Genomic DNA, 17057 nt, shown 5'->3' on the forward strand with positions numbered 1-17057 from the left:
TGGGTTAAGGTTAGGTTAAGTTCAGGTATAGCTTCACTGAGGTTTGGGTTCATGTTAGGTTAAGTTCAGGTATAGCTTCACTGAGGTTTGGGTTAAGATTAGGTTAAATTCAGGTATAGCTTCACTGAGGTTAGGGTTAATGTTAGGTTAGGTTAAGTTCAGGTATAGCTTCACTGAGGTTTGGGATAAGATTAGGTTAAGTTCAGGTATAGCTTCACTGAGGTTTGGGTTAATGTTAGGTTAAGTTCAGGTATAGCTTCACTAAGGTTTGGGTTAAGGTTAGGAAAAGGTATAAAATCTCACATTGGATATACAGCTGTCTGGCGCCATTCATTTTCTGTTGGTGAAATATATACACTGACATAAAACTACTATTTTAAATGTACTGTATATCAGTCACTGTTGTAGTTTATGGATAATAACGTTCTTCATTTATAGGAAAATAAATATTTTTTATTACCTTATTCATTCTGTATTCTGTAGCCTATCTACTATGTATGTTGATTACTGGGAAAAACATCAAGAAATATCATGTTTCAAAAAAGATTACGATTATGTGTATTTTTCTTGAAATAAATAGTTAACCACTTTCAGAATGTGTGTGTTATTTCACTACTTGTTATATTTTCCACAGCCTAACTAAAAACAACATCTCCCCTGTGACAACGATATGCGGTGTATGAGTAACTAACCAGTGGTTTAGTGGAGAGATGGAGAAATAGGGATTTGTTGCCATTGGGATTCCATCTATAGATGTGTAGATCAGACAAGACACAGCGGAAGACTGAATTGTCATTCAGAAAAACATTAGCATAATGTCAATGTGGAGCTGTTATGGTGACCAGTGAGATATACCTGCTGGAGCGCGTGCTACGTGCTACGGGTGGGTGTTATTATGGTGACCAGTGAGATATACCTGCAGGAGCGCGTGCTATGGGTGGGTGTTATTATGGTGACCAGTGAGATATACCTGCTGGAGCGCGTGCTACGGGTGGGTGTTATTATGGTGACCAGTGAGATATACCTGCAGGAGCGCGTGCTACGGGTGGGTGTTATTATGGTGACCAGTGAGATATACCTGCTGGAGCGCGTGCTACAGGTGGGTGTTATTATGGTGACCAGTGAGATATACCTGCTGGAGCGCGTGCTACGGGTGGGTGTTATTATGGTGACCAGTGAGCTGAGATAACAGAGAGACCGTTTTTGGACTGATTTGTTTGTCCAAATCAATTTGCAGGTCCATCATCATTTGTCAGGATGTTGATGTGATTCTAGTCTGTCAGAACAGGAGATACTAGTCCAAGCCAGAAGCAGGTAAAAAAGAGCAGATGCTCTGAGCTTCACTACCAAGACCAAGCTACTACTACTACTGTCACTGTGTTACTAGCCAGCTCAGGTACTCTCAACATTCTCTGATTCTGAGCTACACTACCAAGACTAAGCTACTACTACTACTGTCACTGTGTTACTAGCCAGCTCAGGTACTCTCAACATTCTCTGATTCTGAGCTACTCTACCAAGACCAAGCTACTACTACTACTGTCACTGTGTTACTAGCCAGCTCAGGTACTCTCAACATTCTCTGATTCTGAGCTATACTACCAAGACCAGGCTACTACTACTACTGTCACTGTGTTACTCTCAACATTCTCTGATTCATGTCCAGGTAATGTGCTACGTTACAGATGGAGCTGCTCATGTTAACTTATGTCACTTAAAAGTTAATTTGTGTTACGTTTTGTCATGTTATGCGATGTCATTTTAAAATAAGTTATGTTAAATGCATAATGTACGATTCTAGTTCAATGACTGGAAGTCTACAGGTGCATTAGCAATGCTACCGTACCTGTAGACTTCCAGTCATTGTGCTAATGCTAAATAGCATTTGTTCGTGAAACAACCACTACCTTCCTTCCAAATGCACACACAGACATTAAAATGGTATCCAGGATCCCTTTAACACTATTAAAGGTTATTAAATGTAAAGTTAAGTTGTTATGTAATGTAATATCATTGTTTCCTCTGTAGATCGGTTGGCAGAATGTCTCTGCTGCTTTGTTGTATAGTGATGGCTCTGCACCTCGCAACAGGTGAATATGAAACTTGAAATCAAACAGTGTGTGTGTGTAAATAGTTTAATTCAATGATAAAAAACACCCTCTGTGTTCTGTCATTTTCCTATTTGATTTAACCTTCATTTAACTCGGCAGGTGAGTTAAGAACAAATTCTTATTCTTTATTTAACTAGGCAGGTCTGTAATTAAGAACAAAGGCCACACTGAAGTCTAACAAAGCAACTACCACAATCGTTTAATCATCAATTTCACTCAGCCAATCATCAACCATCTGTGTAAACGCTGTGGTTGTTGAAGCGTGCTGAAAGTCTGTTGTCAATTTGTTTACAGTAAAATAGCATTGTATCTAGTCAAACCCAACTCTAGATGCTATAAAGTATTTGAGGTGCTACTTGATCTAGCTTAGTTTGCACTTTTGGGATTATTCCCTTAATTGCTTCATATGTACCAGGTAAACTAAGTCAAGCACAGCTCTTGAACAGTACATACTGTCGGTGTGTGTTGTTGTTCCAGGGCTGGATGCTGCCCCGGGGGTGGTGAACACTACAGAGGAGGAGGTGGAAGGGGTGGACTCCCAGTCACCATGCCCAGCCGGGTGGCATCAGAATGAGCATCACTGCTTCTCCTTCTACCCCGTCTGGGCCACCTGGGCCACTGCAGAGGTAACGCTTGTAATTGGGAGAGACTGAGAAACTAAAGGTCAACTTGTTCTGTTGCTGTAATAGAGTTGGTTAGGAATTGATTTAGGGCAAATCCATGGTAAAAGAATGACGCTAAAATCTGATTTTTCACGAAAAGAATATACTTTAAAATGTTGTTAAATTAAAAACTATTACAGGGACTGCCGGGTGGTGCCGTGGTTAAGGGCGCCAGCTGTGCCATCAGAGACTCTGGATTCGCGCCCAGGCTCTTTTGTATCCGGCCGCGACCGGGAGGTCCGTGGGCCGATGCACAATTGGCCTAGCGTCTTCCGAGTTAGGGAGGTCTTGGCCGGTAGGGATCTCATTGAGCACCAGTGACTCCTCTCATTGCGCACCAGCGACTCCTGTGGCAGGCCGGGCGCAGTGAACACTAACCAAGGTCGCCAGGTGCACAGTGTTTTCTCTGACACATTGGTGCGGCTGGCTTCCGGGTTGGATGCGCGCTCTGTTACAGAAGCAGTGCGGCTTGGTTGGGTTGTGTTTCAGAGGAAGCATGGCTTTCGGCCTTCGTCTCTCCCGAGCCCGTACGGGAGTTGTAGCGATGAGACAAGATAGTAATTACTAACAATTGGATACCACGAAATTGAGGGTAAAAAAAATAAAAACTATTACTACTCCTACTAGGACTACTTCTGTCACTAATACTACCACTTCTTCTGCTGTCACTACAACTGCTATTACTATTACACAACCATTGATATTTCAAGACATTTCATTTAATTCAGGAAATGCCCATTTCTAGCCTGCGTTCATCCGGTAATGCCGGGGCTTTAGCTCAGCAGGCTAACACAGTGTTCTCTGACTGTCCCTCTAGTTGTACTGCTCCCAGCACAGAGGGAACCTGGCATCGGTTCATAGCCCGGGTCAACAGGTGTTTGTCCAGGATCTGGTCACGAGACACACAGACCAGCCGGTCTGGATGGGAGGCTACGATGCAGCTCAGGTACACTGGGTCAATAATTCATCAGTCAGTCTGTCAAATGTCTACAGTTTACAGAGGCAAAAGCTCAACGTAATTTCTGTTTAAAAACAATGAAGTGGTTTCAATCCATCAACCAATGTGTTTCTGTGATAAGGAGGGGATGTGGCTGTGGAGTGATGACTCAGCTGTTGACAGTTTTTACTGGGAGGAGGATGAGCCCAGTAACTCTGGACAGGGGGAGAACTGTATGGAGCTACACACTGGAGGTACACACACACACACACACTCTCTCTGAGCACATTGAAATAACTGAAGTGAGATTTGTCTTGACAACAGGTGGGCAGGGCTGGAATGACGTGTCCTGTGGAGAGCTGAGGTTCTATGTGTGTTCTATGGAGACAAGGTAGCAGGTCTAACACTGTCTTGTATCTGGACATGTTTTATACAGAGACCATATCAACACTCAATTACATTCATGTATTTCTTATTTCCTTTTCTTTTAGATCTGGTTTAGCATCATTACCAAGTCAGAAGAAATCACATGAGAGAGGTAGGAATGTCTTGGCCCATTGCCTCGGCTAGACTATAAGTTAATTATGTTACGGGTGCAGCTCCTTGTTGAATGGCACTCTGACATTTAGAAGATGACAGCTGTCTGATCATTAATGACACTTGTGAAACATGTTGACCGGTCTGAAGTTGTTTTTAAACTATTAAGCTTTTTGTCCTCCTAGAAAACCTCTTCCTCTTTAACGGGATATCTTCAACATTCTACATCTCCTTTTATTTAAATCTCCCATTTTAAATCTGACTTCCAACAGTCTATTCACTCTAAGCAAAGTGATTTTGACACGAATCAGCTGTCAGCTATTTTGACCACTTTCCCTGTAGCTTCGACAAAAACATAGAGCACATTATTAGTCTACTCTGCTATAGAACTAGTTTAATGTAGCTAACTTCCTACTGTTGAATTAACTACCATGGAACTAGTTTAATGTAGCTAACTTCCTACTGTTGAATTAACTACCATAGAACTAGTTTAATGTAGCTAACTTCCTACTGTTGAATTAACTACCATAGAACTAGTTTAATGTAGCTAACTTCCTACTGTTGAATTAACTACCATGGAACTAGTTTAATGTAGCTAACTTCCCACTGTTGAATTAACTACCATAGAACTAATTTAATGTAGCTAACTTCCTACTGTTGAATTAACTACCATAGAACTAGTTTAATGTAGCTAACTTCCCACTGGTGAATTAACTACCATAGAACTAATTTAATGTAGCTAACTTCCTACTGTTGAATTAACTACCATAGAACTAGTTTAATGTAGCTAACTTCCCACTGGTGAATTAACTACCATAGAACTAGTTTAATGTAGCTAACTTCCCACTGGTGAATTAACTACCATAGAACTAGTTTAATGTAGCTAACTTCCCACTGGTGAATTAACTACCATAGAACTTTTAGAATGTTCTCATTAAGACTGATTATGCATTATGCTAATTATAACACCTCTAACCCACTTTCCTGTGGTAGCAATTCTACAGGAAGAGAGAGACTGCAGATTCTTTCAAACAACAATTTTATAAGATTTGCATAAATGAATCAATCAACCATCACCAAGAATGGTCCAGAGTTGAAAGATTAACTAACATAGTCAGGTCTCTGCTTTTATTGAAGAATACATCCTTCTTGTATACACGGCAGTCAGCAGACAGAGTGTAAAAGGTCATTAGTCGTCTGTGCAGATTTAAGATAGCACGAGGTTGATAGTCCGAGGACTCAACCGTCTAACTGCATTTACAACAACAGCAACAACATGAAATAAAATAACATGTTATTGGTCACATACATGTGTTTAACAGATGTTATTGGTCACATACATATGTTTAACAGATGTTATTGGTCACATACATGTGTTTAACAGATGTTATTGGTCACATACATTGGTTTAACAGATGTTATTGGTCACATAAATGTGTTTATCAGATGTTATTGCGGGTGTAGCGAAATGCTTGTGCTTCTAGTTCCGACAGTGCAGTAATATGTAACAGTTATCTACTGCTACTAATATCTATCTACTACTACCCACTGAAGGCTACTATTCTACAACAGTCAGTCCCTCTACTAAAACCAACCTACTAAAATGTAACACTAACAAACTTCTAAACTACTTCCACTAGATGCACCATATCATATTTCCTCCCTAAATAATATCCTAAAACTTTTTTTATTCCTTATGAGTGAAAGTGTAGTAGTCTGACTGTAGTTGTTAGTGGTGAAATATGTGACCTAACTGCCCCACACTCCAGGGTCTCTTAAATGAAAATGGATTTCCCTCCCTTCAGCAACATATATTTTCCCTCAACAGAGGCAAGCTGTTTCACCCCCTGGAGTCGATTGATGCACCGGCCAATCAATTGAAGTTACAAAACAACAAAAATCACATCAAACACTCTGTTCATCAGCTAGCTGACCAGACTGTTCTAGATAGTAGATAGTAGACTGTTCTAGATAGTAGATAGTAGACTGTTCTAGATAGTAGATAGTAGACTGTTCTAGATAGTAGATAGTAGACTGTTCTAGATAGCAGATAGTAGACTGTTCTAGATAGTAGATAGTAGACTGTTCTAGATAGCAGATAGTAGACTGTTCTAGATAGTAGATAGTAGACTGTTCTAGATAGTAGATAGTAGACTGTTCTAGATAGTAGATAGTAGACTGTTCTAGATAGCAGATAGTAGACTGTTCTAGATAGTAGATAGTAGACTGTTCTAGATAGTAGACTGTTCTAGATAATAGATAGTAGACTGTTCTAGAGAGTAGATCGTAGACTGTTCTAGATAGTAGACTGTTCTAGATAGTAGACTGTTCTAGATATTAGATAGTAGACTGATCTAGATAATAGATAGTAGACTGTTCTAGATAATATATAGTAGACTGTTCTAGATAGTAGACTGTTCTAGATAGTAGATAATAGACTGTCCTAGATAGTAGATAGTTGACTGTTCTAGATAGTAGACTGTTTTAGATAATAGATAGTAGACTGTTCTAGATAGTAGATAGTAGACTGTTCTAGATAGTAGACTGTTCTAGATAATATATAGTAGACTGTTCTAGATAGTAGATAGTAGACTGTTCTAGATAGTAGATAGTAGACTGTTCTAGATAATAGGTAGTAGACTGTTCTAGATAGTAGATAGTAGACTGTTCTAGATAGTAGACTGTTCTAGATAATAGATAGTAGACTGTTCTAGATAGTAGATAGTAGACTGTTCTAGATAGTAGATAGTAGACTGTTCTTGATAGCAGATAGTAGACTGTTCTAGATTGTAGATAGTAGACTGTTCTCGATAGTAGATAGTAGTCTGTTCTAGATAATAGATAGTAGACTGTTCTAGATAGTAGATAGTAGACTGTTCGAGATAGTTGATAGTAGACTGTTCTAGATAATAGACAGTAGACTGTTCTAGATAATAGATAGTAGACTGTTCTAGATAGTAGATAGTAGACTGTTCTTGATAGCAGATAGTAGACTGTTCTAGATAATAGATAGTAGACTGTTCTAGAGAATAGATAGTAGACTGTTCTAGATAGTAGATAGTAGACTGTTCTATAAAGTAGATAGTAGACTGTTCTAGATAGCAGATAGTAGACTGTTCTAGATAATAGATAGTAGACTGTTCTAGATAGTAGACTGTTCTAGATAGTAGATAGTAGACTGTTCTAGATAATAGATAGTAGACTGTTCTAGATAGTGGATAGTAGACTGTTCTAGATAGTGGATAGTAAACTGTTCTCGATAGTGGATAGTAGACTGTTCTAGATAGCAGAGAGTAGACTGTTCTAGATAGCAGATAGTAGACTGTTCTAGATAGTAGATAGAAGACTGTTCTAGATAGTAGATAGTAGTCTGTTCTAGATAATAGATAGTAGACTGTTCTAGATAGTAGATAGTAGACTGTTCCAAATAGTTGATAGTAGAATGTTCTAGATAATAGACAGTAGACTGTTCTAGATAATAGATAGTAGACTGTTCTAGATAGTAGATAGTAGACTGTTCTTGATAGCAGATAGTAGACTGTTCTAGATAATAGATAGTAGACTGTTCTAGATAATAGATAGTAGACTGTTCTAGATAGTAGACAGTAGACTGTTCTAGATAGTAGATAGTAGACTGATCTAGATAGCAGATAGTAGACTGTTCTAGATAATAGATAGTAGACTGTTCTAGATAGTAGACTGTTCTAGATAGTAGATAGTAGACTGTTCTAGATAGTGGATAGTAGACTGTTCTAGATACTAGACTGTTCTAGATAGTATATAGTAGACTATTCTAGATAGTAGACTGTTCTAGATAGTAGACTGTTCTAGATAGTAGATAGTAGACTGTTCTAGATAGTGGATAGTAGACTGTTCTAGATACTAGACTGTTCTAGATAGTATAGTAGACTGTTCTAGATAGTGGATAGTAGACTGTTCTAGATAGTGGATAGTAGACTGTTCTAGATAGTAGACTGTTATAGATAGTAGACTGTTCTAGATAGTGGATAGTAGACTGTTCTAGATAGCAGATAGTAGACTGTTCTTGATAGCAGATAGTAGACTGTTCTAGATTGTAGATAGTAGACTGTTCTCGATAGTAGATAGTAGTCTGTTCTAGATAATAGATAGTAGACTGTTCTAGATAGTAGAAGGTAGACTGTTCGAGATAATTGATAGTAGACTGTTCTAGATAATAGACAGTAGACTGTTCTAGATAATAGATAGTAGACTGTTCTAGATAGTAGATAGTAGACTGTTCTTGATAGCAGATAGTAGACTGTTCTAGATAATAGATAGTAGACTGTTCTAGAGAATAGATAGTAGACTGTTCTAGATAGTAGATAGTAGACTGTTCTATAAAGTAGATAGTAGACTGTTCTAGATAGCAGATAGTAGACTGTTCTAGATAATAGATAGTAGACTGTTCTAGATAGTAGATAGTAGACTGTTCTAGATAATAGATAGTAGACTGTTCTAGATAGTGGATAGTAGACTGTTCTAGATAGTGGATAGTAAACTGTTCTCGATAGTGGATAGTAGACTGTTCTAGATAGCAGAGAGTAGACTGTTCTAGATAGCAGATAGTAGACTGGTCTAGATAGTAGATAGAAGACTGTTCTAGATAGTAGATAGTAGTCTGTTCTAGATAATAGATAGTAGACTGTTCTAGATAGTAGATAGTAGACTGTTCTAGATAGTTGATAGTAGAATGTTCTAGATAATAGACAGTAGACTGTTCTAGATAATAGATAGTAGACTGTTCTAGATAGTAGATAGTAGACTGTTCTTGATAGCAGATAGTAGACTGTTCTAGATAATAGATAGTAGACTGTTCTAGATAATCGATAGTAGACTGTTCTAGATAGTAGACAGTAGACTGTTCTAGATAGTAGATAGTAGACTGTTCTAGATAGCAGATAGTTGACTGTTCTAGATAATAGATAGTAGACTGTTCTAGATAGTAGACTGTTCTAGATAGTAGATAGTAGACTGTTCTAAATAATAGATAGTAGACTGTTCTAGATAGTGGATAGTAGACTGTTCTAGATAGTGGATAGTAAACTGTTCTCGATTGTGGATAGTAGACTGTTCTAGATAGCAGAGAGTAGACTTTTCTAGATAGCAGATAGTAGACTGTTCTAGATAGTGGAAAGTAGACTGTTCTAGATAGCAGATAGTAGACTGTTCTTGATAATAGATAGTAGACTGTTCTTGATAGTAGATAGTTGACTGTTCTAGATAGTAGATAGTAGACTGTTCTAGATAGCAGATAGTAGACTGTTGTAGATAGCAGATATTAGACTGTTCTAGATAGTGTATAGTAGACTGTTCTAGATAGCAGATAGTAGACTGTTGTAGATAGCAGATATTAGACTGTTCTAGATAGTGTATAGTAGATTGTTCTAGATAGCAGATAGTAGACTGTTGGAGATAGTGGATAGTAGACTGTTCTAGATAGTGGATAGTAGACTGTTCTAGATAGCAGATGGTAGACTGTTCTAGATAGTGGATAGTAGACTGTTCTAGATAGCAGATAGTAGACTGTTCTAGATAGTGGATAGTGGACTTTTCTAGATAATAGATAGTAGACTGTTCTATATAGTAGATCGTAGACTGTTCCTAATAGTGGATTGTAGACTTTTCTAGATAGTAGACTGTTCTAGATAGTAGACTGTTCTAGATAGTGGATAGTAGACTGTTCTAGATAGTAGACTGTTCTAGATAGCAGATAGTAGACTGTTCTAGATAATAGATAGTAGATAGTAGACTGTTATAGATTATAGATAGTAGATAGTAGACTGTTCTAGATAGTAGACTGTTCTTGATAGTGGATAGTAGACTGTTCTAGATAGCAGATAGTAGACTGTTCCAGATAGTAGATAGTAGATTGTTCCAGATAGTAGATCGTAGACTGTTCTAGATAATAGATAGTAGACTGTTCTAGATAGTAAATCGTAGACTGTTCTAGATAGTAGACTGTTCTAGATAGTAGATAATAGACTGTTCTAGATAGTAGACTGTTCTAGATAGTAGATAGTAGACGGTTCTAGTTAGTGGATAGTAGACTGTTCTAGATAGTAGACTTTTCTAGATACTAGACTGTTCTAGATAGTAGATAGTAGACTGTTCTAGATAGTGGATAGTAGACTGTTCTAGATAGTAGACTGTTCTAGATCGTAGACTGTTCTAGATAGTAGACTGTTCTAGATACTAGACTGTTCTCGATAGTATATAGTAGACTGTTCTAGATAGTGGATAGTAGACTGTTCTAGATAGTAGATAGTAGACTGTTCTAGATAATAGATAGTAGACTGTTCTAGATCGTAGACTGTTCTAGATAGTAGACTGTTCTAGATACTAGACTGTTCTAGATAGTATATAGTAGACTGTTCTAGATAGTGGATAGTAGACTGTTCTAGATAGTAGACTGTTCTAGATTGTAGACTGTTCTAGATAGTATATAGTAGACTGTTCTAGATAGTGGATAGTAGACTGTTCTAGATAGTAGACTGTTATAGATAGTAGACTGTTCTAGATAGTGGATAGTAGACTGTTCTAGATAGCAGATAGTAGACTGTTCTAGATAGTGTATAGTAGACTGTTCTAGATCATAGATAGTAGACTGTTCTATATAGTAGATAGTAGACTGTTGCTAATAGTGGATTGTAGACTGTTCTAGATAGTAGACTGTTCTAGATAGCAGATAGTAGACTGTTCTAGATAATAGGTAGTAGATAGTAGACTGTTCTAGATTATAGATAGTAGATAGTAGACTGTTGTAGATAGTAGACTGTTCTTGATAGTGGATAGTAGACTGTTCTAGATAGCAGATAGTAGACTGTTCTAGATAATAGATAGTAGACTGTTCTAGATAGTAGATAGTAGACTGTTCTAGATAGTAGACTGTTCTAGATAATATATAGTAGACTGTTCTAGATAGTAGATAGTAGACTGTTCTAGATAGTAGATAGTAGACTGTTCTAGATAATAGGTAGTAGACTGTTCTAGATAGTAGATAGTAGGCTGTTCTAGATAGTAGACTGTTCTAGATAATAGATAGTAGACTGTTCTAGATAGTAGATAGTAGACTGTTCTAGATAGTAGATAGTAGACTGTTCTTGATAGCAGATAGTAGACTGTTCTAGATTGTAGATAGTAGACTGTTCTCGATAGTAGATAGTAGTCTGTTCTAGATAATAGATAGTAGACTGTTCTAGATAGTAGATAGTAGACTGTTCGAGATAGTTGATAGTAGACTGTTCTAGATAATAGACAGTAGACTGTTCTAGATAATAGATAGTAGACTGTTCTAGATAGTAGATAGTAGACTGTTCTTGATAGTAGATAGTAGACTGTTCTAGATAATAGATAGTAGACTGTTCTAGAGAATAGATAGTAGACTGTTCTAGATAGTAGATAGTAGACTGTTCTATAAAGTAGATAGTAGACTGTTCTAGATAGCAGATAGTAGACTGTTCTAGATAATAGATAGTAGACTGTTCTAGATAGTAGACTGTTCTAGATAGTAGATAGTAGACTGTTCTAGATAATAGATAGTAGACTGTTCTAGATAGTGGATAGTAGACTGTTCTAGATAGTGGATAGTAAACTGTTCTCGATAGTGGATAGTAGACTGTTCTAGATAGCAGAGAGTAGACTGTTCTAGATAGCAGATAGTAGACTGTTCTAGATAGTAGATAGAAGACTGTTCTAGATAGTAGATAGCAGTCTGTTCTAGATAATAGATAGTAGACTGTTCTAGATAGTAGATAGTAGACTGTTCCAAATAGTTGATAGTAGAATGTTCTAGATAATAGACAGTAGACTGTTCTAGATAATAGATAGTAGACTGTTCTAGATAGTAGATAGTAGACTGTTCTTGATAGCAGATAGTAGACTGTTCTAGATAATAGATAGTAGACTGTTCTAGATAATAGATAGTAGACTGTTCTAGATAGTAGACAGTAGACTGTTCTAGATAGTAGATAGTAGACTGTTCTAGATAGCAGATAGTAGACTGTTCTAGATAATAGATAGTAGACTGTTCTAGATAGTAGACTGTTCTAGATAGTAGATAGTAGACTGTTCTAGATAGTAGATAGTAGACTGTTCTAGATAGCAGATAGTAGACTGTTGTAGATAGCAGATATTAGACTGTTCTAGATAGTGGATAGTAGACTGTTCTAGATAGCAGATAGTAGACTGTTGTAGATAGTGGATAGTAGACTGTTCTAGATAGTGGATAGTAGACTGTTCTAGATAGCAGATAGTAGACTGTTCTAGATAGTGGATAGTAGACTGTTCTAGATAGCAGATAGTAGACTGTTCTAGATAGTGGATAGTGGACTGTTCTAGATAATAGATAGTAGACTGTTCTATATAGTAGATCGTAGACTGTTCCTAATAGTGGATTGTAGACTTTTCTAGATAGTAGACTGTTCTAGATAGTAGACTGTTCTAGATAGTGGATAGTAGACTGTTCTAGATAGTAGACTGTTCTAGATAGCAGATAGTAGACTGTTCTAGATAATAGATAGTAGATAGTAGACTGTTCTAGATAGTAGACTGTTCTAGATCGTAGACTGTTCTAGATAGTAGACTGTTCTAGATACTAGACTGTTCTCGATAGTATATAGTAGACTGTTCTAGATAGTGGATAGTAGACTGTTCTAGATAGTAGATAGTAGACTGTTCTAGATAATAGATAGTAGACTGTTCTAGATAGTGGATAGTAGACTGTTCTAGATGGTAGACTGTTCCTGATCGTAGACTGTTCTAGATAGTAGACTGTTCTAGATACTAGACTGTTCTAGATAGTATATAGTAGACTGTTCTAGATAGTGGATAGTAGACTGTTCTAGATAGTAGACTGTTCTAGATTGTAGACTGTTCTAGATAGTATATAGTAGACTGTTCTAGATAGTGGATAGTAGACTGTTCTAGATAGTAGACTGTTATAGATAGTAGACTGTTCTAGATAGTGGATAGTAGACTGTTCTAGATAGCAGATAGTAGACTGTTCTAGATAGTGGATAGTAGACTGTTCTAGATCATAGATAGTAGACTGTTCTATATAGTAGATAGTAGACTGTTCCTAATAGTGGATTGTAGACTGTTCTAGATAGTAGACTGTTCTAGATAGTAGACTGTTCTAGATAGTGGATAGTAGACTGTTCTAGATAGTAGACTGTTCTAGATAGCAGATAGTAGACTGTTCTAGATAATAGATAGTAGATAGTAGACTGTTCTAGATTATAGATAGTAGATAGTAGACTGTTGTAGATAGTAGACTGTTCTTGATAGTGGATAGTAGACTGTTCTAGATAGCAGATAGTAGACTGTTCCAGATAGTAGATAGTAGACTGTTCCAGATAGTAGATAGTAGACTGTTCTATATTATAGATAGTGGACTGTTCTAGATAATAGATAGTAGACTGTTCTAGATAGTAGACAGTAGACTGTTCTAGATAGTAGATAGTAGACTGTTCTAGATAGTAGACTGTTCTAGATAGCAGATAGTAGACTGTTCTAGATAATAGATACTAGATAGTAGACTGTTATAGATTATAGATAGTAGATAGTAGACTGTTCTAGATAGTAGACTGTTCTTGATAGTGGATAGTAGACTGTTCTAGATAGCAGATAGTAGACTGTTCCAGATAGTAGATAGTAGACTGTTCTAGATAATAGATAGTAGACTGTTCTAGATAGTAAATCGTAGACTGTTCTAGATAGTAGACTGTTCTAGATAGTAGATAGTAGACTGTTCTAGATAGTAGACTGTTCTAGATAGTAGATAGTAGACGGTTCTAGATAGTGGATAGTAGACTGTTCTAGATAGTAGACTTTTCTAGATACTAGACTGTTCTAGATAGTAGATAGTAGACTGTTCTAGATAGTGGATAGTAGACTGTTCTAGATAGTAGACTGTTCTAGATCGTAGACTGTTCTAGATAGTAGACTGTTCTAGATACTAGACTGTTCTCGATAGTATATAGTAGACTGTTCTAGATAGTGGATAGTAGACTGTTCTAGATAGTAGATAGTAGACTGTTCTAGATAATAGATAGTAGACTGTTCTAGATAGTGGATAGTAGACTGTTCTAGATAGTAGACTGTTCTAGATCGTAGACTGTTCTAGATAGTAGACTGTTCTAGATACTAGACTGTTCTAGATAGTATATTGTAGACTGTTCTAGATAGTGGATAGTAGACTGTTCTAGATAGTAGACTGTTCTAGATTGTAGACTGTTCTAGATAGTATATAGTAGACTGTTCTAGATAGTGGATAGTAGACTGTTCTAGATAGTAGACTGTTATAGATAGTAGACTGTTCTAGATAGTGGATAGTAGACTGTTCTAGATAGCAGATAGTAGACTGTTCTAGATAGTGGATAGTAGACAGTTCTAGATCATAGATAGTAGACTGTTCTATATAGTAGATAGTAGACTGTTCCTAATAGTGGATTGTAGACTGTTCTAGATAGTAGACTGTTCTAGATAGTAGACTGTTCTAGATAGTGGATAGTAGACTGTTCTAGATAGTAGACTGTTCTAGATAGCAGATAGTAGACTGTTCTAGATAATAGATAGTAGATAGTAGACTGTTCTAGATTATAGATAGTAGATAGTAGACTGTTGTAGATAGTAGACTGTTCTTGATAGTGGATAGTAGACTGTTCTAGATAGCAGATAGTAGACTGTTCTAGATAGTAGACTGTTCTAGATAGTAGATAGTAGACTGTTCTAGATAATAGATAGTAGACTGTTCTAGATAGCAGATAGTAGACTGTTGTAGATAGCAGATATTAGACTGTTCTAGATAGTGGATAGTAGACTGTTCTAGATAGCAGATAGTAGACTGTTGTAGATAGTGGATAGTAGACTGTTCTAGATAGTGGATAGTAGACTGTTCTAGATAGCAGATAGTAGACTGTTCTAGATAGTGGATAGTAGACTGTTCTAGATAGCAGATAGTAGACTGTTCTAGATAGTGGATAGTGGACTGTTCTAGATAATAGATAGTAGACTGTTCTATATAGTAGATCGTAGACTGTTCCTAATAGTGGATTGTAGACTTTTCTAGATAGAAAACAGTAGACTGTTCTAGATCGTAGACTGTTCTAGATAGTAGACTGTTCTAGATACTAGACTGTTCTAGATAGTATATAGTAGACTGTTCTAGATAGTGGATAGTAGACTGTTCTAGATAGTAGACTGTTCTAGATTGTAGACTGTTCTAGATAGTATATAGTAGACTGTTCTAGATAGTGGATAGTAGACTGTTCTAGATAGTAGACTGTTATAGATAGTAGACTGTTCTAGATAGTGGATAGTAGACTGTTCTAGATAGCAGATAGTAGACTGTTCTAGATAGTGTATAGTAGACTGTTCTAGATCATAGATAGTAGACTGTTCTATATAGTAGATAGTAGACTGTTGCTAATAGTGGATTGTAGACTGTTCTAGATAGTAGACTGTTCTAGATAGCAGATAGTAGACTGTTCTAGATAATAGGTAGTAGATAGTAGACTGTTCTAGATTATAGATAGTAGATAGTAGACTGTTGTAGATAGTAGACTGTTCTTGATAGTGGATAGTAGACTGTTCTAGATAGCAGATAGTAGACTGTTCTAGATAATAGATAGTAGACTGTTCTAGATAGTAGATAGTAGACTGTTCTAGATAGTAGACTGTTCTAGATAATATATAGTAGACTGTTCTAGATAGTAGATAGTAGACTGTTCTAGATAGTAGATAGTAGACTGTTCTAGATAATAGGTAGTAGACTGTTCTAGATAGTAGATAGTAGGCTGTTCTAGATAGTAGACTGTTCTAGATAATAGATAGTAGACTGTTCTAGATAGTAGATAGTAGACTGTTCTAGATAGTAGATAGTAGACTGTTCTTGATAGCAGATAGTAGACTGTTCTAGATTGTAGATAGTAGACTGTTCTCGATAGTAGATAGTAGTCTGTTCTAGATAATAGATAGTAGACTGTTCTAGATAGTAGATAGTAGACTGTTCGAGATAGTTGATAGTAGACTGTTCTAGATAATAGACAGTAGACTGTTCTAGATAATAGATAGTAGACTGTTCTAGATAGTAGATAGTAGACTGTTCTTGATAGTAGATAGTAGACTGTTCTAGATAATAGATAGTAGACTGTTCTAGAGAATAGATAGTAGACTGTTCTAGATAGTAGATAGTAGACTGTTCTATAAAGTAGATAGTAGACTGTTCTAGATAGCAGATAGTAGACTGTTCTAGATAATAGATAGTAGACTGTTCTAGATAGTAGACTGTTCTAGATAGTAGATAGTAGACTGTTCTAGATAATAGATAGTAGACTGTTCTAGATAGTGGATAGTAGACTGTTCTAGATAGTGGATAGTAAACTGTTCTCGATAGTGGATAGTAGACTGTTCTAGATAGCAGAGAGTAGACTGTTCTAGATAGCAGATAGTAGACTGTTCTAGATAGTAGATAGAAGACTGTTCTAGATAGTAGATAGCAGTCTGTTCTAGATAATAGATAGTAGACTGTTCTAGATAGTAGATAGTAGACTGTTCCAAATAGTTGATAGTAGAATGTTCTAGATAATAGACAGTAGACTGTTCTAGATAATAGATAGTAGACTGTTCTAGATAGTAGATAGTAGACTGTTCTTGATAGCAGATAGTAGACTGTTCTAGATAATAGATAGTAGACTGTTCTAGATAATAGATAGTAGACTGTTCTAGATAGTAGACAGTAGACTGTTCTAGATAGTAGATAGTAGACTGTTCTAGATAGCAGATAGTAGA

General features: G+C 36.6%; 1 protein-coding gene across 3 annotated transcripts in view; it reads left to right on the forward strand.

Annotated features, from left to right (window-relative positions):
• Positions 1-17057, forward strand: part of LOC109886880 (uncharacterized) — a 76533-nt gene that overhangs the window by 25038 nt on the left and 34438 nt on the right. For 2 of the 3 annotated variants that reach the window (XM_031815397.1, XM_031815398.1), the window contains 6 exons: positions 2029-2090; positions 2589-2737; positions 3591-3719; positions 3853-3964; positions 4035-4101; positions 4202-4248. In XM_031815397.1, coding sequence (XP_031671257.1) covers positions 2029-2090; positions 2589-2737; positions 3591-3719; positions 3853-3964; positions 4035-4101; positions 4202-4248 — 566 coding nt within the window. Of the gene's footprint in view, positions 1-1598; positions 1667-2028; positions 2091-2588; positions 2738-3590; positions 3720-3852; positions 3965-4034; positions 4102-4201; positions 4249-17057 lie in introns of those variants that run through there. The other variant, XM_031815399.1, reaches the window with a different exon arrangement.

This window comes from Oncorhynchus kisutch, unplaced genomic scaffold (assembly GCF_002021735.2).
Source record: "Oncorhynchus kisutch isolate 150728-3 unplaced genomic scaffold, Okis_V2 Okis09a-Okis19a_hom, whole genome shotgun sequence".
Classification (NCBI taxonomy): Eukaryota; Metazoa; Chordata; class Actinopteri; order Salmoniformes; family Salmonidae; genus Oncorhynchus; species Oncorhynchus kisutch.